The 26,608-nt window shown below is 37.6% G+C and overlaps 1 protein-coding gene across 1 annotated transcript in view; it reads right to left on the minus strand.

Moving 5' to 3' along the window:
• The window catches only part of CACUL1 (CDK2 associated cullin domain 1), a 68,770-nt gene that overhangs the window by 23,935 nt on the left and 18,227 nt on the right, over nt 1-26,608 (minus strand). Inside the window, exons 2-4 of the mRNA XM_025994260.2 lie at nt 21,420-21,546; nt 20,230-20,332; nt 122-217 (exon numbers count right to left, since the gene is read on the minus strand). Of these exons, the coding sequence (XP_025850045.1) occupies nt 122-217; nt 20,230-20,332; nt 21,420-21,546 (326 nt within the window). The remainder of the gene's footprint in view (nt 1-121; nt 218-20,229; nt 20,333-21,419; nt 21,547-26,608) is intronic.

Raw genomic sequence — 26,608 nt, forward strand, 5'->3', positions numbered from 1 at the left:
TAATTTTCATTTCTAACACAATACATAGAAAAGATAAACAGAACATGCTTATTAACTGGATCTATCTGTACTTAGATCAATAAACTGAGATACCTGGAAAGGGAAAACAGCTCTAACTTACCATATATATGAAAAGAGGCACAATGCTCTGCAATGCTCCCATATACTGTCCAAGAGCTATATTAAATCTTTCAATATAGAGATCTGGAGGGCTGGCCTGTGAGAAGGAACATAAATGTAATCATTCTGGGAAACCAAGGTAAAGACCTTCCATTCACCACAATCCAAAATGCAAACAGACTCAGAAGTCTGAGTTAAAATTCTTATTGAAATTCACAATAAAGAAAAGGAGAAGGCTTATATTCTGAAAGTCATTTAACACTTCTATCTTTGTTCCAAAATCTGCTATGCAAAACTAAGGTTTGGTTTAGCGGTCTTTAAAAACTGTAACTTGGGATGCCTGGGTGGCTCAGTGGTTGAGCATCTACCTTCAGCTCAGGGCATGATTCCAGGGTCCTGGGATCATGTCCCATATCAGGCTCCCTGCAGGGAGCCTGCTTCTCCCTCTACCTATTTCTCTTTCTCGGTGTCTCTCATGAATAAATAAATAAAATCTTTAAAAAAAATTTTTTTTAAATTAAAAACTGTGTAACTTTACCATGTTAGTTAAAAGGCTTGCTTGGTTAATGGGTAAAAAGTTCACAAGTTGTATTTATTAAGATAAATGAGTTTAAAAATTATCACTTAACTATGGACATTTCCTATAGGAACCAAACTAGATTTGGGCCAAGAAGAAGAAGGAATAGAAAGAAAAAAAAAAAAACCTCCAGGAAATGGTATAGGCTTAATATACTATTAGAATGGATGTTGAATTTTTATAATTACCTTAGGCACAGTAATGTTCTGAGTTCTCTATCAACTTAGTTGTAAGCCACTTCTATAGCTAACCAATTAGCCAGAAAGTAGGGACTTAAATGGTTCATATACATCTGTAGCTCTGGAGAACAATAAAATAAACATAATACATGTCCGGCTTTTAACTCATTGTTACCAAAATATCAAACCATAAAGCCATCAAAAGAACACTTCCAGTTTTACTGCGTGTTATAGGCTAAATTATGTGTCCCCCATTCCAAATTCATATGCTGAAGCCCAAACCAGTGTGGCTGTCTTTGGAGTAAGGAAGCAATTAAGGCTAAATAAATGAGGTTGTAAGAGTGAAGCCCTGATCCTTTGCAACTAGTGTCATAAAAATTGAGACCAGGCGGTTCACTCTCCCTCCTCTTCTCTTCTCTCTTTCCCTCCATCCTAACTCACCCCCTAGCACACTCAGAGGAAAGGCCCTGTGAGTAGACGGCAAGCCCGTAGCTGTCTACAATCCAGGAAGAGAGTTCTCATCAGAGACCAAATCAGCTGCTACCTTAATCTTAAGACTCCCCAGCCTTGAGAACAGGGAGAAGTAAATTTCTGCTGTTTAAACTACCCAGAGTCTGTGGCACTTTGTTATGGCAGCCCCAGCAGACTAAGGCACTGTGTTTTATGAAAGCACATCCATCTACTACTTCATTTTATTCTCTAAAGCTAAATTAATTAGGTACTACTTTAATACTGAAGAAACACACAACTGGACAAGTCATATGTCTAAGATTAGAGTTAAAGAGGATAGATTCAAGTCTTCCAGGTAAGAATTCATTCCAGGACCACAGAATTTGGGAGATGGGCACGGCACAAATCATCATGCAAACGAAAGTGATTCCAACCCATGGCAGTCTCATTACCTGATAACCATACCCTGTACAGAAAGTCTTACTTTCGAACAAGGAAACCAAGGAAATGTCACACTGAAAGATTCCTAACAAGGAAATTATAAAACCACTTCAGCTAACCTGTTTTAGAAATGTCCAAATGTCCCAATATTATTTTTAAAATAAGATTTAATTTATATTTTTTTCAGTTCTACTTAGATGTTAGAATATGTGTAGTGAACTGTCTTACTTCTAATTCATCTTCCATTATTGCATATTGAGAAATTTGCACATACTAAGTCCTTTACCTTTATTTTTCATAGTTTTCCTAATTACCTGCAAAGTGAATGTAATTTCCATTCTACATATGAGGCTATTAGGGCTCAAAAGACGGCAAATAAGCCCAAGAACTAAGGCTCAAACCTTGGTCAATCTGAGTCCTTCCATCTATTTACAGTACATTCCATTTTAGCACCCTGTAACCTTTAGAAAAATTTAGGTCATGCTGTCTGTTTTCATATCCTGTTCTTCTCACATGCAGCCCAGCACAGCACACCCATGGCACTATGAACAGTTTGGTGGGCTGTTTTAGATCCCCTCAACTCTTTTCTTCCAAATGCCTTTATCATCACCCCTAATCAGTCACCCTGGCTAACTTCTATTCACTCTTCAAAATTATGTGTCACTTCCTCAAAACTGTGTATGAGATATACGGCCCTCAGCTAGGGCACCATTCCACTTCTTCACTTTTCGCACTAGGTGGTCTCTGCCACTAAACTTCAAGCCCTGGGGGGGCAAGACTTGTTTCTTATCTTTATACCTCCAGAGCAGACTGCAGAACCCGGAACACAGCATGTACACATAAATGCATTTCTTTGCAAGGAAAAGTCTTGCTTAAATCTAAATCTAACCTAACCTAGCCTTGTTTCGATCTAAACTGCTTTCAAATTATATAACAAGCTTGTATTGACATTAGGCAATTCATTTAACCCTCTAACCCTCTGAATTTCAATTTCCATAAATATAAAATAGGAAAATTGTACTACTTCCAAGATGTGCCAACAATCAAAGAAAATAATATGCATATGCTTTGACAAATGTCAAACATTATAAATGCACATGCAACTACTGAGGGTAAGTAAACTTATGAATTAACTATTTGTCTAGTACTTTGGAAAAACCTATTTATTAACATCACTAAAGTCATGCTTTGTTAACGAAAGAAACTGGGGAAAATGGTTCTACATTATGGGCAAACTTTTAACTATAACTAATGGACAGAATCACATGTAGTATCTTTTTCTAAACTGCTGCAAAGAACTCTGGAAATGATATTTCAGCATTCAAAGAAATAAATTTTAGAAGTATTATATGAGAAAAAGAAAATCTGAAGAATTTTTGCATTAAAATAATTTTCCCTCTTCATAAAAGGACACTTTATCTATTCAAAAGTTAAAAGTATGAACATTGATCAAAAGGCACACTTAATGGCAGAGAGAATAAATAAAATTAAATTCCTTAGTTATTCTTTTCAAGAATTCCCAAAGCCTCAAAGGTTATGAGTATTAAAAAGCACTTTTTGTACTAAATCAAATGTCAGAACATTTACTTAGCTTTTTAGTTCTACATTTCATGCAGCACTTACTCAAAACCTTTTAAATGACAGGACTATAAATTATAACAGTCTTTTAAAATAAATCCAATCTCTTTACGAGGAACTAGAAATAACTGCCATTAAAAAAAATAACAAATTGTTCCTCCTTAAAACTTAAGTTCAGTATACCCTGGGCCCCATTGGGGAAATTGCTATGTATTTGATTTATATTATTCAACATGAATGTATTTGGCTTGGACATTAAATGAAATTTTTTACATTAAAATAAGCAAGCTTCATTTCCTTCTCGAAAGAAAGAAAAAGAAAGCAAGCAAGCAAGCAAGCAAGAAAGAGCAAGCGAAGTGCCAGAAAAATACCCATTGCTCTAAACTCGCTCCAACTTTTCATAACTGAGCTAGATTCCCTGAAATTTGTAACATAGCTGGTGGAAATGCTTCAATTTCTTGTTTTTGTTTAAATGAGTAATACATTCATCTGGTTTAAAATTCAAATGCATTCAAAAGGAAGTAAAAAGTTTACCTTTATTCCTTCCCCGCTGAATCAACACTTAATTCCTTTATATCCTTCCAGAAGAATTTTACATACATACATGAAGATAAGTCTCCCCATTTATATCCCTTTACACACAAATGCTAGCATAAAACCACACCAATCTATACTTTTCCTAACAATAGATCTTGGAGACTTTTATTCTAGTGGTTCTCAAACATTTTGGTCTCAGGAGCTCTTTATAACTCTTAAAGATTATTGATTCCAAAAAGCTTTTGTTTATTATATGGGTTATATCTAACAACATTTACTATATTAGAAATCCAAACTGAGTTTTAAAAATATGTATTAATTTATTCTAAAATGACAATAAAATCTGCATTTTAACATTTTAATGTTAAAATTCTTATATATTTTATAAGCTAGTTATATGTAAATAACTATCTTCTCAAAAAAGGTAAGAAAAATAGCATCTGCCTTAATAGAAGACTGCTAGATTCTCATATCTGCTACTGTATGGAATGAGTTGTGGTATGTTGTTTTAGTTGAAGTAAATGAAGAAAATCTAGCCTCACACAGTTATATAGGCAGAAAAAGAAGGTGTATTTTAATATCCTCTTCAGATAATTGTGGATATTTTTCTTTGAAACATAACAAGTTTCTTAAAGGTTAGTTGCAACAAGAAGTCTGAAACTATCAATGAGCGCTCTGTACTCACTACATTAAAACCTATTAGTCTATCTTCTACTTTGAATGGATCCTTTAATACATTTTAACATCAGAAATTGGTCATTGTAAAATACTGAGTTGCATACGTTTTCCATATGTTGACACATTTCACCACACATCAAGAAGAAAAAATTATATTTGTTACTATCACCACCTATTTCATCAGAAGTCTTTTTAAGTACTGGGAAGCCATCGAGGTCATGGTAGTAGATACAGGCTTTCCAAATTCTAATTTTCACTTCAAAGCTTGAATTCTACCATTGGCAACAAATAATGTCAGTTGCTTTCCTTGAAGTGATAGGCTTCATTTCTGAGAAAATATCGAATACCAAAGTCTAGTTAAATAACCATAATTTGTCAGCAGTCAGCCATTCTTCCAAATAAAAGCCCAGTGAGGACGACTTCTCATTTTCCTACACACCTCACCTCCTTAAATGTTCTATAGGGGAAAAGAAAACCCAGGTAGTTTAATTCAAAACTCTTACAACCACACAAGTGCTTTATCATAAAACAATCACTGTACTTTGGTATATAGCTTCCAATTTCTTCACACATTATTTTTTAAAGTATACTCAAAGGGGATCCCTGGGTGGTGTAGCAGTTTGGCGCCTGCCTTTGGCCCAGGGCGCAATCCTGGAGACCCGGGATCGAATCCCACGTCGATCCCACGTCGGGCTCCCTGCATGGAGCCTGCTTCTCCCTCTGCCTGTGTCTCTGCCTCTCTCTCTCTCTGTGTGTGAGACCAGGTTCAGGAACCATGTGCATTTCCACAATCTCAAAGAATGTTGTTCTCCTAATCATCTGAAGGGCTTGTTAATGATAGAGTCCTTTGCCAGACCCCCAAAATCTTGACTCAGAAACTTTCCAGAAGGGTATATTTTGAATGAGAACTTCAGGGGACTCTTTAAACAGCCATTTCAGCAGCCATTAAACATTTCGAAAACTCAAGTTTAGACCATTTCAAAGGAAAAGTTTTATGGGAAGGATATCTAGAGGATTGGAGAGAGCGCTGAGCAGTAATTATCCATGCAACATAAGGCATTTATTGCAGGACAATAGCGACAATTTAGCTGCAAACTATACTGAAATTAGTAAAAATATGATACAACATATTTAACGTTAGTGATAAGACCCTACATGAATCTTTCTTTTAAATTTAACAGCTTCTTGACTGCTGTCAAATTCAGTGCTTATAAAGTTATTAAAAAGTGAAGTTCCACATCCACATCAAATGCAGAAAGCTTGGAGAGTACATCAGTCCCACCCTGATGATAACAAAAGAACTTAGCTAAACTACATAGTTTTCCAAGCTCAATCAGAGACTTCAGGTCTCTGTGTTTTATAGCAGTACTGTCCAACCAGATGAAATGAATTCTAAAGAGTGACCAGGTCTGGGGCTCCTAGCTGGCTCAGTTAGTAAAGCATGAGACTCTGGAGCTATGTGTCCAAGCCCCATGTTTGGGGACAGAGATTACTTAAAAAAAATAAAATCTCTTAAAAAAATAAAAAGTGTACATTTCTTCTAAGGAAAGAATGGACAGTTTCTCCATTGGTTGGCTGCCATAAAGCTGGTTAAGAAAATAGAAGCTATAATGAATCATTAAATGCCAAGTGTAAACTAACATACAGAATCCCCATGAGCCTCAACACAAGGGCTCTAGTTCTTTTTCTTTTTTTTTAAATTTATTTATTTTTTTTAATTAATTTTTATTGGTGTTCAATTTACCAACATACAGAAAAACACCCAGTGCTCATCCCGTCAAGTGTCCGCCTCAGTGCCTGTCACCCATTCCCCTCCACCCCCCGCCCTCCTCCCCTTCCACCACCCCTAGTTCGTTTCCCAGAGTTAGGAGTCTTTATGTTCTGTCTCCCTTCCTGATATTTCCCAACATTTCTTTTCCCTTCCTTTATATTCCCTTTCACTATTATTTATATTCCCCAAATGAAGGGCTCTAGTTCTTTTACAAAGTTTGCAGTAGGTCTTTAAGAGAAAACTGAATTAAAAGTCCAGACTCTGTGATCCTGGATTCCTTTAGCTTATCCATACAACAATGACTAAGCTAGGTGATGCAGGAGTTACAAAAGGTCCAAGGATTATTTAATAGACGAAAATATCTAAAGAAGTCAGATGGACTAGGACGACTTCTCACTTTCCTACACACCTCACCTCCTTTAACACTTGGCAAAAATTACCACTAACCCCTAATGTGCTTATATTTTAAAGGAAACTTTATCTTATCTTTTATTTTTTTAAAGATTTTATTTATTTATTCATGAGAGACACAGAGAGAGAGAGAGGCACAGACACAGGCAGAGGGAGAAGCAGGTTCCATGCAGGGAGCCCGACGACATGGGACTCGATCCTGGGTCTCCAGGATCACACCCCGGACTGAAGGTGGCACTAAACCACTGAGCCACCCGGGCAGCCCTCTTTATCTTTCTTAATTTAAGTACAAAACTCTATCTCAAAACAAAGTTTATTTTGAAAAGAATACAACTCATAGTGCACTCTGTGCACATGATATAAACAACCGCAAATAACTACTCTTCAAGTGATTTCACTCTCTTGCTCATCACAAATTCCATTTCCAAGATGCTGCTTTAACTTGAGTAAGTAGATGGTTCTAGTAATCTCAGCTGGTTCTAATACGCTCTTTATCAATAAGTATCTTATTGGATCTCTCTTGGATCTGGCACTATGTTAAGCCCAATGAAGACATAAGAAGAAAACACAGTCTCTATCTTGAAAAATGATAGTGAACTTATTAAAATTGTGGTCTACTAAGTTTCTCATTGGCAAATTCTACGAGACAAGTACAACTTTGCTATAACTGCTTAAACTTTTAGTTTGGATTAAAAAACAATATCCAAAGAAGTTATCCAGAAAAAAAAAATCAGTAAAATACACATATGAAGAGCTACTGACCAGCTGGCAATATTTATTTTATATTGAAATCTACATAGGGATAACAGGCAATTTTCTTATTATCTAAAGTAATCCTCAATTGGTGAGGAGTGAATAACGTATTTGGGGGAATGGAAGTTTTTCTAAAAACACACTTTGTAGATTCAACAGATACAGAAATTATAGCCTTGAAAAAATATATAAATATCAAATGACCACATGCAAGACAACCAGCTGAATTATGCTGCCACCCACTGGACAGAACACAAACAGCAAAGCAAACCTTGCTCTGATTTTTAACACCAAAAGAACCTGGTTTAGTTTGTTGGCAGTTTGGCAGTAAAGCTTTTATGCACATCAGGGAAATACAAATCAAAACCACAATGAGATACCACCTCACACCAGTCAGAATGGTGAAAATAAACAAGACAGGAAACAACAAATGTTGAAGAGGATGTGGAGAAAGAGGAACCCTCTTGTACTATTGGTGGGAATGTGAACTGGTGCAGCCACTCTGGAAAACAGTGTGGAGGTTCCTCAAGAAATTGAAAATAGAGCTACCCTACGACCCAACAATTGCACTACTGGGTATTTACCCCAAAGATACAGATGCAGTGGAACATCGGGACACCTGAACCCCAATGTTTATAGCAGCAATGTCCACAGTAGCCAAACTGTAGAAGAAGCCTCAATGTCCTTCAACAGATGAATGGATACAGAAGATGTGGTCTATATGTACAATGGAATATTACTCAGCCATCAAAAAGGACAAATACCCACATCTGCTTAGACGTGGATGGAACTGGAGGGTATTATGCTAAGTGAAGTAGGTCAATCCGAGAAGGACAATCATCATATGGTTTCATTCATATGGGGAATATAATAGTAAAAGGGATTATAAGGGAAAGGAGGGCAAATGAATGGGAAATAATAGAGAGGGAGACAAACCATGAGAGACTCCTAACTCTGGGAAGCAAACAAAGGGTAGTGGAAGGAGAGGCAGGCAGGGGGATGGGGTAACTGAGTGACGGGCACTGAGGAGGGCACTTAATGGGATGAGTACTGGGTGTTATATGTTGGCAAATCGAACTTCAATAAAAAAAAAAAAGTAAAGCTTTTATGTGTAATCTGGTATCTGGGAAGAGCGAAACAAAGTTAATGTTGACTAATTATGGCTTAGTTTCTATCCATTTCCATTACTACTAATAAGTTTGGGAGTCAAATTATATGTACCTCAACCAAGACATCAAAACTACTCTAATCTTATTAAAATAAATGGTTAAAATGTAATTAGTTGACAAATACTCATTTACATCGCTCCAAATTCAGTCCTATTGGGAGAATAAAACTTGCACATTTTTCTTCCACCTGTGTTTGTGGTCTCTCCTGGGGACCTGAACTCAGGTTAGTATCAGCGGTGGTATTCCTAATGCTTTAACGTTACTGGCCTGGTACGGGAACCAAGTCTGTTTCAACACTCTGTACATGTACATAATGTATAGTGTAAGTTACAAATCACTGACAAACTGCTGAAAGGAACACACTTGTTAATGGGTTGCTGGCTGTAAAGCTAGCAGATCAAAACATCAAAATAGTTTTTATACAGTGAAAGTGAAAATATACTCTCAACAGGATAAAGCACATTAATACATAAATTTATCAACATTACATGGGAGAAAAATGCCTTCTGATTGCTTTAAAGGGTTCTGGATTCAGACATACATAAGAATAACGAAAATATGGAAGTGTCACTTAAGACAGTTTAAAGAGTAAAGAATGTTATATCCATTCAATTCAATTATCCAAATGGTGAGGCAAACAGGATATTCTAAATATTGTCAATTCACATACTTATCATATCAGTCAAAAAAACAATGCCTAAAGTCTCAGTGACTTAACAAAGTTTGGATAAATAAAATGTAGTACAACACAATGTTATTCATAAAAAGAAATGAAGAAAATCATGATATAATGTGAATGAACCTTGAAAACACTGTAATTAAGCCAGACACTAAAGGTCACATATTGCTTAATTTCATTTCTACGAAATGTCCAGAATAGCCAAATCCAGAGACAAAAAAGTAGATTGGTGGTTGCCAGTGGCTGAGAGAAGGGGAAGGACAGGGAATCACTGCCAATGATGACTGGGTTTTCTACAGTAACTCAAATGTTCTGAAATTAGCAGTGATGGCTGCACAACTTCATGACTACAGTAAAAACCAGTAAGTTTGTACATTTTAAAAAGGCGAATGTTAGAGTATGTGATTGTATCTCAAAAAAATTTTTTTAATGGACTAAAAACCAAGAAAAAAAATACATAGCAATACTTTCTTTCTTGGGTTACAGGCTCATCTTGAAAGTCTGCCCCATGTCATACTTACCCTTGGGATCCAAGATCTAAGGGAGCCTCTACCATCTGAAACACTTGGCAGACAAAAGAAAACACTGAAAATTGGAGAGCTGATCTTTAAGAGCTTCAGATCTTTGGGTACACACTTCACCATACACACCTCACTTTATTTCACAATTCACAGGCCAAAGTCAGTCACTTGGCTAAGTCTAATTTCAATGGAACATAGACGTATACTCTTTCCATGCATTCAAAAGTAAGAGAAATGCAAACATTTGGTCAATAGTAATATGATCAGCATATTTACTTAATGAGTACTTAACTAGTTCAAGATTACAATAGGCCAAAAGAAACCAACACTAGTACATCAGGATTCTGGCTCTCAAACAGCTCACAATGCTGCAAAGATGGCATCCTAAACACATGCCAAAGTGCTAAACTAAGGACTACAGTAGTAACACAAAGGGCTACAGAAGCAAGGAAGAGAAAGTGACTCATTAAGCATGCCAGAACACTGAAGTTAAAAGCTCAGCAAACCCTAACAGACAAGGAGATGTCCCCTTTGCAGAAAGAGGGGAGTTGACCCTCAAACAACATGGTCATTTTGAACTACATGGGTCCACTTATTCACGGATTTTTTTCATACAGTATGGTATGTAAATATATTTTCTCCTCTTTATGATTTTCTTAACATATTCTTTTCTCTAGCTTACTTTATTGTAAGAATACGGTATATAACACATCCAACATACAAAATCTGTGTTAATCGACTGTTTCTGTTGTAAGGCCTCCAGTCAACAGTAGGCTATTAGTAAAGTTTTGGAGGAGTGAAAAGTTATACTCTGATTTTGAACTACATGGGGGTTGGTGGCCCAAGCCCCCACATTGTGAGAAAATACACAAATATGAAAACACACAGCCTCTTTAAATCTTAATAGCAAAATAATGTTAGATTATCTTGCTGAGTTCACAGTGTGAAGAGCCCTGAAATCCTTGCTTAGGATTATGGTCTTTTGCTCGTTAGCTAAATAGAGATTCAAAGGTTAAGAAAACAGATGATGTGAGTGAGGGGGTGTCTGGGTGGCTCAGGTCAGGTCATGATCTTAGGTCGTGGAATGGAGCCCTACATCAGGCTCCCTGTCAGTGACTCTGCTTGAGATTCTCTCCCTCTCCTTCTGCTCCTCCCTCCTCAAATAAATAAATCTTTTAAAAAAATGATGTAAGTCTGAAAAAAAAACCAAAATGGACTGAGGCAAGGTGCACAGTCAAGGTACAAACTAGAAACCTTTCTCTATTTTTCAGCCCAGTACCAATGAGGACCTAAACTAGGCATGTGGCATGGGATAAATTTGAGATCTCTATCCTGTTACTCATCACATTCCAGTGTATTAAAATGATCATTACACCTTTCTCCTAAGCAGAATAAACTCACATCTTAATTATCTCTGCAGTCTAAGCATCTAGCACATGTGCTCGCACATGGACACTGTGTTTGCTGACCTGAACATTCTCAAACCACTGTCATCCTCCTTCTCTACACCTCAAGTCCCCTTCAGCAACAGCCAACATTTCTATGGAAACCAAATCGATCTCTCAATCCTCTCACCCTGCCTCTCTTCCAACTGGCCATGGTTTTAGCTACATACTGTTTCTCTGATCCCTGCAATGTATCCTAGATACTTCTTTCTCCTTTCTCATTACCACCAAGTCCACAATTTCTCATCCAAGATTCCTGGGGCCAGATACGTGCCATAATTCAGAACTTTTCAGATTTAGAAGGTTATCTAGAGACTGGGAATATCAATGCATTGGTATTTCTAGGAGAAAATATAAAACACATCAAAATACCTGGAAAAGAAATATATGAATACTCCCCTCAAGTTCCTCACAGGTTTAGACCAAGTTTTACTACCATGTGAGTTTTGACACCAAACCTACAAAAAGAAAAATCCATTTGCAAAGCTTTTTTTTGGAATTGCAGATAAAGAACCACAGACCTGTAATTCACCTGGTCTACTGCAACCACTATTTTCCTACATCTCATTCCTTCCTATTCCAACCCATCTTGTAGTCTCTTGTATTTCACATCAATCTTTCTAAGAAACAACTCCTGGCATTCAAGGGTTTCTAAAATTTAGCTCCAACCTGCCTTTTTTCAGCCTTATCTCCTCCCAATCTCTCTCAAATGTCACACTCTATCTTCACAGGACCACTCCTTACTACCCAAGCCTATCCAAAAACTGCCTTTGCTTATGAAGTGCCCTCAGCCTAAATAGATTCCTCCCCAAACATCTACCCATTCTTCACAGCATTTCATTTTTTAAAATTTATTCATGAAAGACAGAGAGAGAGAGAGAGAGGTAGAGACATAGGCAGAGGGAAAAGCAGGCTCCCCATGGGAAGTCTGATGCAGGACTTGATCCCAGGACTCCAGGATCACACCCTGAGCCAAAGGCAGACACTCAACCACTGAATCACTCAGGTGCCCCCCTCATGGTGTTTTTGTTTTTTTTTTTTAAGATTTTATTTATTTATTCATGAGAGACACAGAGAGAGAAAGAGGCACAGACACAGGCAAAGGGAGAAGCACGCTCCATGCAGGGAGCCCAACGACATGGGACTCGATCCCAGGTCTCCAGGATCATACTCTAGGCCAAAGGTGACGCTAATCCGCTGGGCCACCGGGGCTACCCAGGCGTTTCATTTTTAATGCCACTTCTTCTTTATTCCTCCATCTGGCTGTGATTATTACACCTTTTCTCAGACAGGGCACTTTTCTTATTGTGCTTTGTACCACCATTCCTTGAATACTTCTTATCATTCCAAAGGCCTACTAGCAAAGATTGTGACCTAATTCTTTGAGTTTCCTTTGCATTCATTTTCTAATTTTTTTTTTTTTAATGATAGTCGCAGAGAGAGAGAGAGAGAGAGAGAGAGAGAGGCAGAGACGTACGCAGAGGGAGAAGCAGGCTCCATGCACCGGGAGCCCGACGTGGGATTCGATCCCGGGTCTCTAGGATCGTGCCCTGGGCCAAAGGCAGGCGCCAAACTGCTGCGCCACCCAGGGAGCCCCCCGTTTTCTAATTTGAGATAAATGCTACTAATGTCATTGATGCACTAACTTCTCATTATGATTGTGGACTTGTCCGTTCTTTGCGTCTGTTAATTTTTGTGGCTGTATTACTGGGTGCATACACATTTAGAAATGTTAACTTCCAGGAACTGGAACTTTTCATAAAAAGTTTTCTTTATATCCAATAATACCTCTTGCTCTGAATCTACTACTTTTTTTTTTTTTTTTAATCAATGTAGTTATATCATCGTTCTTTCTGGCTAATGTCTATACATCTTCCATCATTTATTGGCAATCCTTCTGCCTAAAATTATCTAAGTACACTGCCTCATATTAGCAGCACTGAATAAGGTTGCACAATTTCATTCAGTTTGATAATCTGCTTACTTCTTTCAGTACAGGAGTCTTTAACATTTCACATAATTGATATATGAAACTTAAATTTATTATCTTACTATTCATTTTCTATGTTTCCCATCTGTTCTCTGTACCTTATTTTTTCTTGACTTTATTTTATAAATTATTCCATTTTCTCCATTATCCTATTAATTACATTTTCTTTTATCATTCTTTTAGTGGTTACCCTAAAATTGTAGACTGCATCCCTGTTCTATCAGTCTAAACTAAATTAGTACTTTTACCTCTTCCTACACAATGTAAGGACCTCAGGACATTTTTAATCCATTTACTCCCTTCCATCTTATATCCAATTATCATGTGTTTTGATTATATGTATTTTATGCCCTATAAGACATTATCATTATTATTCTACACCTGCATATGTATCTTCTCCGTTGTTCTTCATTCCTACCTGATTCTCCAAGTTTTCATCTAGGAACACTTTCTATCTGAAGAATACTCTTAATTTCTTTAAGGTGAGAGACTACTGGTGATGGATTCTCTCAATTCTTATCTAAAAATATATTTTACCATTTCTCTTACTTTTATGCTCATCTCCTAATATGACTAGTTATTTCTTTTTTTTTTTTTTAAGATTTACTTATTTATGATAGACATAGAGACAGAGAGAGGCAGAGACACAGGAGGAGGGAGAAGCAGGCCCATGCCGGGAGCCCGACGTGGGACTCGATCCCGGGACTCCAGGATCGTGCCCTGGGCCAAAGGCAGACGCCAAACCGTTGAGCCACCCAGGGATCCCCTGACTAGTTATTTCTGATTGAAGGCCAGATATTGTTTATGAAAAATCAGACAATGAATTTGATGCCTAGGATAATGTTATCTTTCTCTGGAGACAATTTACTTTTGCTTCTGGTAAGCAACTAGAAGCACCAGTAAATCCAGACCATTTTAATGCAGTCAGGAATCAGGCTCCAGGGACAATGGTCTATAACTTATTATTCTTAGTACTCCTGGGATGTGATCCTTCAGGTTTAATGGACCCTAAACTCTCAATTTTGATAATCCTATTCCCATAAGCCCATCAAAACACTATTAAATTGCTCAACCTATTAGCCTCTTTTTCCAGAATAAACAGGTGCTCCTTGTGGAGAAATGGTTCAAATGCTAGACTGCCCTCTCTGGGTTTCCTTCTTCTCAGTTCCTGGTCCTTTAATTCTTTGCTTTTTATAGCAACCTTAATCATTTTTAAAATCATTAATCAGTAGGAGGGTTAGTCCAAATTATCTAGTCTTACCAATCACATATCTGCTGCTATACCTAATAGAGTTCCTTGCACACCTGAATGGAAGGCACTGGCTACATCAGGTTTCCCTCTAGGAGCCCCTGCAATAAATCAACCAGCTCAGTTCTTTATACTAACCACAAAATCAACTGTGACTGAGAAAGGCAACAGGGAGTATTTAAGGTTTTTGAACAGGAAAGTATGCCCATCAAATTAGTGTTTTTAGTTTACTCAGCCAAAAACAAAGAGTGGAGAAAAACAAACCAATTAGGAGATTACTGCAGACATGCGCCAATAATGATGTGAAGAAGGAAAAGAGACAGAGGTAAGTGAAACAACAGTGTTCTATCAACCTTAACAATTACCTGGGAACAAGAAGTAAAGGAGAAAAAAGGAGTCAAAGATAAACATGAAATCTCAAGTCTAAGAGTGAAAATGACTTGGGTGAAGAGGAATTCAGAGTTAGACATAAATATGAAGTATCCACAAGAAGAAATCCAAGTTGAAATTTCAATAGACATTTAGAGACCCTGGTCTGAGCCCTTACCAGAAGCATGATGATTGCTAAAAATTTCAACAGAATTTTCCAAAAACTAACAATATTATTCACTAAACTAGGAAACCAGTCATCTATTTCCATTCACTGGTATGTTAAAAAAAATCAGGACTGGCAATTAACGTCTGAGGCTTTGGAGATGTGAAAAAAGGAAAACATATTTACAGAGAATTTATCACATTTAAAGAAAAAGAGAAGTACAAGGGGCAGGGTCGGGGAAGAATGGTTTAAAAAAAAACTAAGGCAAAATACACTGCTTACAGTTCAAACAATCTAATCTGGTAACAGATTTTTTAAAAAGTATAGATTTACATACAACATAATAGTAAGAAGAATTCTAAGTCGGGTTAGCTATTTAAGTGATTTTAGTAACTTAATAAACTTAATAACAAAAAAGCTTTTTTTTTTTTTTTAAATTTTATTTATTTATGATAGTCACACATTGAGAGAGAGAGAGAGGCAGAGACATAGGCAGAGGGAGAAGCAGGCTCCATGCACCAGGAGCCCGACATGGGATTCGATCCTGAGGTTCCAGGATCGCGCCCTGGGCCAAAGGCAGGTGCTAAACCGCTGCGCCACCCAGGGATCCCACAAAAAAGCTTCTTAAAGTTACTGAGGTGGGGACGCCTGGGTTGCTTAGCAGGTGGGCGTCTGCCTTCGGTTCAGGGCCTGATCCCAGGAGCCAGGATCGAGTCCCACATTGGGCTCTCAGTGAGGAGCCTGCTTCTCCCTTTGCCTGTGTCTCTGCCTCTCAACTCTGTGTCTTTCATGAATAAATGAGTCCTTAAAAAAATAAGAAAAATAAAGTTACTAAGGTGGAAAAGTCATTGTTTCTTTTAAAATGAAAGAAAGTTTTTATGAGGTGGCATGTTAGATTACACTCTTACACAAGAACAGTTAGATTTAACAAATTAAAATCTTTTGAAATCTCTGAAAATAGTATTATCAAGCTCTTAAGTCAATAACTGGAGAATATGGAACATTATTTCATATACTCTTCCCTCAGTCTCACCAACAGGATATGCCTTTTGATGGAGATGAATAAATCACTCTGACATGTAAACTATACAAACCAGCAGCTATTTTAAGATGTCCTTGAAAGATAAAGGCCCATGCCCTGAAGGTCCAACTTATTGATTATCAACACCAGCACTACATTTCTGATCATCTGCCAAATGCAACTCATCCCACTCTTGTTTTAGCTCATAACAACAGTATTTTGTTTCTAAAATCAGAGCAGCAAACAAAACATTCCAACCAAAATACAACTTTTCTGGCTAATGGATTCCATTCTGTTCCATATGAAAAGTGCTCTTAAGGTCTCTATAAAAGTAGAGATTATGTGAAGATTATGCCACATATTTGTGACACTGAATAAATTAATAAATCGAATTAACTGAACTCTAAATAAATAAAATGCCCAAATGCCTAGAGAACATAAAGATTAGTAATCATGTGAAGCTAATTATGCTACTCTTTCCGTGGTAAAGGTCAAATTTAGTTGCTGAGCAATTTACTCAACAATCATTTGCTGAGCTGTAATGGTGCCAGACATGAAGCATAAAAAGACACACATGACAGAGTCCCTGCGTTCAATGGAGGACCTGTAAGGTGGCCAGACATGTATGCAGACCTGCAGACCTGTATACAACACAATCACTGCTAACAGGGTTGTTACTGCCAAGATGCTATAAGTCCATGAAAGAAGAAATTCCAATGGTCTGTTTTGTTTTGAGGACAGCACGAGGACTCCAGAACACTCCACGTAGGTGGACGCTAATGAGTTTAAGTCTGGGAAAACAATAGAGGATAGGCCAACCAGGAAGTAGGAGACAAAGTATCTTAGAAATCTGCTTAAAGAAACCAGATATTTCAGTAAAGCCATTTCATTTCAGTGTTGAGAAAATTTATAAGAGTAGTATTAGCATGTTTAATCAAAAGGCACACAGCAGCTGCATAGCAGAATTAAGATGAAAACCAAGGTCCCCGTGTTTTTATCCACTTCACTAGGGCATTTTACAATGGTCAGACTTTATAATCTTACAAAAGGTACCATTCTGAAGTAAGATTTTTTTTTTATAGCCCATATTGCTAAATTCTAAGTAGAACATGTGTTGATTCTAAAATCAACTAAATTCCCTGGTTTTACATCATAGGTTACCTTTACATTTATCAGGATAGTTTCCAAAATACTAACATCAAAAGAGATAGCACTCTTATGTTTTAGTTTTTAATAAGAATTCCTACTGTGTAATGTAAAAACTATTTACTCTTATAATATAGCTGTATTAGCAAGGATGTGGGAAAATAGGCACTTCACTGATAAATACGTAACTGGTTGGAATGCTACTTTGGTACTACTTTTGTGAACTACGATATGGTCAGATGTAGTCAATGTTGCAACATTGTTAGTAAATAATAGCCAAAGACTAGAAGGAATGTAAATATTCCTCAATCAAAAAACAGTTAAATAAATGAAGGTACATCAATAAAGAAAGGTGCAACAGAACAATCAGACATTCATGATAAAGAATAAAGGAACTCTAGGCACAATGACAGGGCTCACTCTCCAAAATATCCAAAACTTACTCTGAACCTCAGTGACTCCAAAGTACTAGTACCGCAGACAGCCCAGCTGGGCAAATTACGGGTTACCTTCATTACTGACAACTGGGCAAACAAACTCATGGCAAAAATGTAGCCAAGGGGCCTTCCAAAACTATCAGTTAGACTGAGCTATCACTGATAACACCATATTATAGTGTCCCTCGCAAAATATTTTAAAACAACATTCTAACTGTAAGAATGAAAAGAGGTCTTACAGTGCTTAGTAAAACTAAATACGAGAAAAATTCACCCAAAAACTCTAATATGATAAATTAATTTAGCAAATCACAATTCTGTTGGTCAAATTCATGATCTAATAAGATATCAGAGCCCAAAAGTATAATAAACAGTATAAAATTTCCAATTCACATTTCATAGATACAAATAAGACAAGTTACATATTTTGTCCTGATAATTTGAAGCAAAATGATTTGCTTTCTGTTTTAGAAGATTATTTAGTATTACTTCAATAATACCAAGTCAGTGTTAATAAAACAACCCTTTTTGAGGATACTGAGTTCCTTGTTGATCTAAGGAAAGCTCTGGTACTCCCTGAACCCCAAAGCCCACCTAATGTTTGATGTTAAAAAAACATGATCACATTCAGATTTCTACTAGAAAAATTTTATTCAAACAAGCAGTAAATTATTTACTGGTAAACATGTGATATACATTTCATTCAAAAGGTATTTAATGCCTCATATGTATCAGATACTAGGCTAGGTACTAACAACACAGTAACAAAGAAGTCAGACATGTTTCTTGCCCTCTCAGAAAATACTGGGGACAGAGGGAGGTACAGACACAGCTAAATAAGAAATTATAATACACAAACGAACTATAATAATATACGAGGTGTGCACAGATAAATGGTCCCCAAACCCAGGCTTCAGGGAACAAGGTATCAGAGAATGTTTCCCAAAACAAATGATATCCAACCTGCAGCCAAAATTGTAAATTCACACTGACCAAAAAAATAAGAGGGCAGAGAAAAACAAAGAATGTTTTAGGCGGTGAAGTTAACATGGTAAAAGCCAAGAAGTGAGAGAGAGTGCTACATAACTGTTCAAGGAGCTGAAATAAATTCAGTATGCAGGAGCAGAGACGTAATATAAGAGGCCACAGAAATAAGCGGGAATCAGATCATGAAAGGCTTCCTAAAGCATATTAAAAAGTTTAAACTTCAATCTAAGAGAAAAAAGATAATCAGATTTATGCTTTAGAAACAGCCACTTTGACAGAAATGTAGAATAAGCAAGAGACGTGAAGACCAGAGGCAGAGCAACCAGCGAGGATTAGCATTTCAGTAAAACACGAGAGGATGGATGGTAGCCTGGACTGCCAGTGGCAAGTGAACAGAAGCGGACAAGAGCCAAGGGAGAAATGAGGAGCAAATAAGATTCGGTAATGAATTGGATGTGAGAAATAAGGGCAAAGGGAGAGGCAAGAATTAGTAAGCAAATTAACTCAAAGCTATAATGCACAGATCTTGGGTTTCAATTACAACTTAAATACAAGCCTAGGTACTAAATATATTTGTTAAATGAGCAAAGACTGCGTATTTAAGTGGCAAAAAGATTAATAAAACAGTTTACACTCTAACAATAGGAAAAGTATACTTTTGGCTATGATAAACATAGCTCTCACCATAATTTTTTTTCCTCTCACTAAAATTAAAAAAAAAAAAAAAAAAGCTACATTAGTATAACAACTGTTTCGGGTAAACAAGACCAAGATACCTCAGAGCACAAGGTAAGTGAGGAACAATATCCAAGGCCAAAGCAGGCCCCAACAGTTGCTAGAAACTGGGTATTTCAGAATTGCTGGAACACTTCCTTGCCTAAGTGTGAGATGGACCCTGGTCATCTATTGCTGAATGACTTTTCTACACAACATATTATTTCTACATCAGAACTGAAATATTATCTGGCCCTGGCATAAAGACAGTCCCAGATCTTCAAGCACTGGAAACTTTACCAAGGCAGGGAGGGGCAGGGAGCAGAAGCCAAGTGCTTCCTTAAACAGAATGTTTCTACAGCTTGCCCCATCCAGATTTTACAGCTGGGATTATGTTCATCTAAAGAGGGCTTATCAACAATATGCTGACTTCAACTGTTTTTATATTAGCAAATATCAGAAACTAGCAGGCAAACACCACTTTCCACAGAGAATACCAAAAAATGTTACAGTAAAAACTTAAAATATACATATGTTTACATTATAAAAGTCATCAAAATCTGAAGTTAGCAAAAATAACAAAATTTTAAATAAAAGAAACATTGACATGGTAATAAATGGAATCAGTTAACATCTATTCAATTTAAAAAGCTCCACAATTTATTTCTAATTTTCTACCAATTTATTCTAAAGGACAGTTTGGTCAATACTCATCTAGAAAATATTTATAAATTTATACTATAATCAAATTAACAAGCCTCCAAATATGTATTCTACAGACTAATTCCAAACAGTCCAAAAATCTCAAGGAAGCAAAAATCAGTAACAATCAGTTCTTTACCTGCAGCTCCTTGGAGACTCGCTCTAGGTGATTAGTTATCTTTTTAATCAGATCACTGTACATCTGTTCTGAGTGCTGCTGGCAGACACATTTATACACACAACTGTGGGGGAAAACCAAAACAGAAAAACCAAGTTAATGGTGAAGCATTCAACCTAAGATGAATGCATACTTTGGATACACAGTCACGGGGCAAATAATTCAGGCCTAATAAAAGTAACCAATCACAACTTTTTAATCCAAAGAGAGAAAGAGAGCAAGGAAGTGTGGTTTTTTTCTGAGGAGAGGAAGAGCAGAGGGAGAGGATCTTAAGCAGACTCTGCATTGAGCAGGGAGCCCAACGTAGGGCTCAATCTCATGACCCTAAGATCATGACCTGAGCAGAAATTAAGAGTTGAACACTTAACTGACTGAGCCACACAGGCACCCCGACCAATCACAACTTTTAAACAGAAATTTACCTTGCCCCAATCAGTGTTCAGATAAAAGAGCTACTACCACTATCTGCAAATCTTTCTGAGTACTGTGTTACACATTTTGGCAGTACTAGGTAATTTAGTATTGGGTGATAATCTGAAACTGGGACTATGATAACTACTCATAAACCAGTTTCACTCTCTCATTTCAATGCATGTCAAAATAAAGGAGAGAGAGTGATAATTCACACCAAGCTTCTAACTCACAAAAAAGGTTTGTAATGTAACCTCTTTATGCATCACTTGTGTAGAACAACACAACTATCATCACCTCCTCCTCTGTGACTGCGCTGAACTCATGTCCCACCCCAGGTCCTCACTGCTTCCACTTACAAGGACCTGGGAAACAAAGTAACCAAAGACAGAACTGTGTGTCAATAAACATCAACAAACTAAGCTAGGGTCTCTCTGTGAGATCAAAAAATATAGATTTTTAGACCAGGTACTTGTCATTCTTTTTCGCTAACCTCCAAAGTTTCTTCATTATGTATAGCAGGGGTAGCAGGCTGAGATGTGAGGAAGTCTAAGTGAGTTAGGGTTAACTCTACCTTGATTTGAAAGTATAAACCAAACCTCTAGCCTCTAAGTGTGAAATATACAAATAACCTACAAAGTCACCTTATGAATATTATACGTATATATACTGCCATATTTCAAGGTGTCATGAACCTTATTGTACCCTCTCAAACCCAGGTAAATGAAATCTTGACTTACCTGTATATCTGTTCATAGGATATGGGGATATAGTCACCAGGACTCTGAGTTAAAAGCTGATCTATGGCACCATCCAATTTTGGCCAGTATGTGCTCTTATAATCTTCAATAGTTATAACATTCATTACTAAAAGTAAAACATAAAATAAATATTACTATATACCACATGTAAAGTAAGCACAAATCACAGCAATTCGGTGCTCTCAAATTCCTTTCACTTAATCTAATTTGACGCTCTATCACCTAAATACTACTAAATTACTAACCTATTTCAAAAAAATGAATACAGCAATCTCGTCAGGGATATTAAAGCAGCCATTAATTATGATGTAAAAAGGAATGACCATGGGTCCATCTTTAAAAATAAAAACAAAACAAGCAAGTATCATTGGTTTCCTTTTCCAGTTATCTGTTAACAGTGGCTGAGTCTCAAACACACACTCACCCTCCAAAATACATTGTCAATGATGTGACAAGATGGCCTATCCATGAGCCACAATAAAGTCCTAGGAAATTATGAACTCCAACAATCAATCTTCAAAGAGATCCCTGAACAAATTTACCTAACAATAGGACTATGGGGATTAAAGTCCAAATGCTACAGTACAAAAGAAGTTGTCAGAAACTTGCAGGGATCTTTGGACTTCCTAGATACTACTACAGCTCTGACTCAGATTCCACCTATCTTACACTTGATAAGCCCAACAGAAAAAACACAAACGAACTGGAGACTTACTTCATTCCTACTGTCTGGCTCTTATTCCTTTAATCAAGGTTTCACAAAGCTTTATAACAGCTGGTCCTAACAATCCAGGGTGTCAGCTGCTTCACAACAATGAAATGCTAACGTTAAAAAGAGCTACTACCCCCGCCTCCCATGGATAAAAGAGCTATCCAAAGAACCTAAAATTTCAAGACTTTTTTTTTTTAGATTTTACTTATTTATTCATGAGAGACAGACAGACAGACAGAGGCAGAGACACAGGCAGAGGGAGAGGGAGAAGCAGGCTCCATGCAGGGAGCTCGACATGGGACCTGATCCTGGGACTCCAGGATCAGGCCTTGGGCCGAAGGCAGGCGCTAAACTGCTAAGCCACCCAGGGATCCCCTGTTAGTTTAAGATTTTATGTTTTTTTAAGAGACAAGTGAGGGACAAGCAGATTCTGCGCTAAGCACACAGCCCAACGCCAGGCTTGATCCCACAACCCTGATATCACACCCCACGCCAAAATCAGGAGTCTGAGGCTTGGGGCACTTAGGTGGCTCAGTGGTTGAGTGTTTGTTCTTGGCTCAGGTTGTTATTCCAGGGGTCCTGGGATCAAGCCCCACAGGGAGCCTGCTTCTCCCTCTGCCTATGTTTCAGCCTCTCTGTGAATAAATAAAATCTTTAAAAAACAAACAAACAAAAAAGGTCTGAGGCTTAATTGAGCCACCCAGGCATCCAAAATACTCTGTGTCTTATGAAACACCACTATCTCAGGAGACAGGAGCTAACAACTACTAGATCAGGTATTTTATAAAAAACTGGAGAGCAAAGAGTTGACTTCCCCAAGTACATGGTTAATTACTGCCAGGAGTACCAGATAAAGAAAGCCTTATCTAGCACCTTTCCATCACATTACTGATTTCCAGATTCAGGTTCAAAATGTTTCTCACATGTATATGCCATCTCTGTCATTGTTGTTCAGTATTTTCTTTAAATCAATTCACTTTTTCTTGCTTAAATTTGTTCTAAAGGACACTTGAGGAATGAACTATTGATAAATACAACATAGAATAATCTTAAATGCATTTCTGCCAACTGAATCAAACCACATATTATAAAATCATATTATATAAGACTACATATTATAAGATTCTCACTTACATGATACTAATAAAGTCAAAACTATAAAAAGGAAAAACAGACTGGAGGCTCGAAGGTAGGGAAGACTGTCTACAAAGGGCAGCATGGGATGAACTCTTATGTAGAACCGTCCTAGTGAACACAGCACTCCAGGCATTTGTCAAAACCAACATACCACAAAAACTTACTGTATGAAACTTAAAAAAAAAAAAAAAAAAATTAAGGAGGTACTAGTAAAGATGGAATGAAAATCTTGACAAATGAATTCCTACACTGAAAGGAATGAAGAAACAAATGTTTTGACTACGTATAAGGCTAAAAACCAAAGGAACTGTATATTCATGTGCACACAAAGAAAGACACACACACAAGGATGGAGAAAGCCAGAGCACAGAGAGCCTTAGAAGCAATTTTATTTTTTTTACTTTTATAAAAATTTTATTTATTTATTCACGAGAAACACAGAGGGAGAGAGAGAGAGGCACAGACACAGGCAGAGGGAGAAGCAGGCTCCATGCAAGGAGCCCGATGCGGAACTTGTTCCTGGGTCTCCAGGATCACACCCTGGGCTGAAGTTGGCGCTAAACCTCTGAGCCACCTGGGCGGCCCTTTAGAAGCACTTTTAAAGACTGGCTTTTACTCTGAGTAAGATGGGGACATCTGGAGGGTTTTAGATGAAGTGACGTAATCTGACTTAGGTTTTCTATGGCTCATCCAGCTGCTAAGGCATAACTGGGCAAAGGCAGGAGGCTGTGTGATGATGTAGGTTGAACCAGATGGCAGCAGCAGAGATGAGGGAGGTCAGATTTGTAATATATTTTAAAAGCTGAGCCAACCAGATTTGCTGATGGTTTACATGGAGGAAGTGACAGAAGAGTAAAGGATGACTCCAAAGTTTGTGGCCTGAGTACCAAAGGATGGGGCTGTTGTTCACCAGGACAAGGAGGACGTAAGAGAAGCTGAGCATACTTGAGAGGACAGCAGAAATTATTGGTGTCCCACCCATGCACTCTGTCCACAGAGGCGACTGTCGACTGTCAACACCAATGCGGTGTTGTCAGAGGTGCTCTGACTGAATGAAGGAGGGGCAGCTTGGAAGTTCTAAAGAATTAACCACCCCAGGGGGCTTCAATAACAACTACCAAGAACTGGGTATATATTTGCCAGTATCTCCCTTTACTCTGGAGTATGACAAGGCTGAGGCGCCATGCCCTAGGCTGACTCCCAGAGCTCCCCACTGGGCTTACCCTCCTGTTGTCCACAGTGGTGACCTCTTTACTGGCTTCCTTACTTTTTCTGTCTCATGTCTCCACTCCCCTGCAGGTGCAGGGGAATCACCTCTTGTGCTTAAAACTATTTGTGCTTAAAAAAAAGAGAGAAAAAAAAAAGCAATCTATCAAAAATAGAAAAGCGGTGTTGTTTTCCATTAAACAAAAGGTGATATAAAAATAAATACAGTGTTATTAAACTCTAGCCATGTCCTATTGCCTGCTAAAAGGAGCTTCTGAGCCTGGAGCTTGCTTTCTCTGTGAAAAATGGAGATGGACCAATGTTGAGAAGTGTTACACACTAGCTCCAAAATACCACTTTTCTGCTTTCTGAAGGACTCAAAGAAAACTGAAAACAAAAACTGGAAAGAACATCACTTTCTAACTATGGGATTCTAGGCTACTCAATCTCCAATCAATATATCACCTAAATCGTATCACATACCAGCTCTACACCAAAAATTAAAGCTTGAAGAAGGTAGGTGGCATGTTCAAAAAGAAAACTTCAAGTACAGAAGCCAAGAATTAACATAATCTCATGGGCACTCTGAGTGCTGCATTCAATGACTCCACCCTTGGCCAAGGATGGGGAGCAATCCTACTTCTCAAGCATGGGCTTTATTATACTTCATGAGGACTTACATGAAATAAAAATAGGATTAGTGTTACAAAGTCAAAGATACAAAGGAGGAAGAAGAATCTAAAATGTAAAGTCCTGCAGCTCTAAGTACAGAACAGAGTCCACTAAAGGAGGAGTCCCACTGAAGAAGTGGTAATTGCTGATGCCTCTCAGGTATCTTTCATGTGGTGTGGCTGTTTCTCTTTTTTATGTTCTGCTTTTAAGTATCTCTGAAAAGAGACTTTAACACCAAAATGAAAAAGATATGATCAGGGTAAAAATCCTAAAGCGTATTTCCACATCAAAAAAAGTCATATCAAAAAAAAAAAAAAGTCATATCTATTTCTACTCTACATTTCCATATAATATGTAATAAAAAATCTATTTCTACATAGATTTTGCTTGAAAAATAAATAAATAGGTAGCCAGTTCAGTTCAACTTAAATGCTAGCTGTAGTAGACGGAGTTATTTGTGTCCCTTTCCCCAAAATTCATATGGTAAAATTTTAACCTCCTCTATGATGGTACTGAGTGGGGCCTTTGGGAGGTGATTAGGTCTTGGGAGTGAGTAAGGTCCTCACAAATGGAATTACTGCCCACAGAGAGCTTCCTCACTCCCAACACCCTGTAAGGACACAGCAAGACTAGTCTACTATGAACCAGGACACAGGCCTTCACCAGATTTGAATTTGCCAGCACCTTCATCTTGGACTTCCCAACCTTCAGAACTGTGAAAAATAAGTTTCTGCTGTTTATAAGCCACTCAGTCTCTGATACGGTTATATAAGCTTGAATGGACGAGCTAATAACTTTCTTCTATGAAACCAGCCAATCTTCACCACAGTAGCAAAAGAATAGGAAAATAAAGATGAATATTAGGAGAACTAGAGGTAGTTTGAAGAATGAACACCTGCTGGTATATACTCTTCGCCAAAGATTAGGAAAGTTTTTCATACCAATCTGCAGTCAGCACTTAAAATAACAGTCCAAAAAACTTTAAGGTATTTGTTGTTATTTCCTTGCTAATCTCAACCCACCTGATTTAAAAATATATACAAATACATACAAAGCATGTATGTAAATGTGTGTGGTGTGTAATGTTGAATTTTAAAACTAGTTCTTGTTAGAGAAGTGTGTATAGTCAATCACTTCCAACTCTGTCCACAAAAAAGTTCAGATTGACCAAAAGAAACACAAAGCATGGAAATGAAATAAAAATGAAATTATCATTAAATTACTAAATTTTATCTAGGTTAGATTTTCCAGCTTGAAAATAATGAACTGGGCAGCCCCGGTGGCTCGGCGGTTTAGCACCGCCTTCAGTCCAGGGCATGATCCTGGAGACCCAGGATCGAGTCCCACATCAGGCTCCCTGCATGGAGCCTGCTTCTTCCTCTGCCTGCGTCTGTGCCTCTCTCTCTCTCTCTCTCTTTCTCTGTCTTTCTCTCTCTCACTC

This window comes from Vulpes vulpes, chromosome 15 (genome assembly GCF_048418805.1).
Source record: "Vulpes vulpes isolate BD-2025 chromosome 15, VulVul3, whole genome shotgun sequence".
NCBI lineage: Eukaryota > Metazoa > Chordata > Mammalia > Carnivora > Canidae > Vulpes > Vulpes vulpes.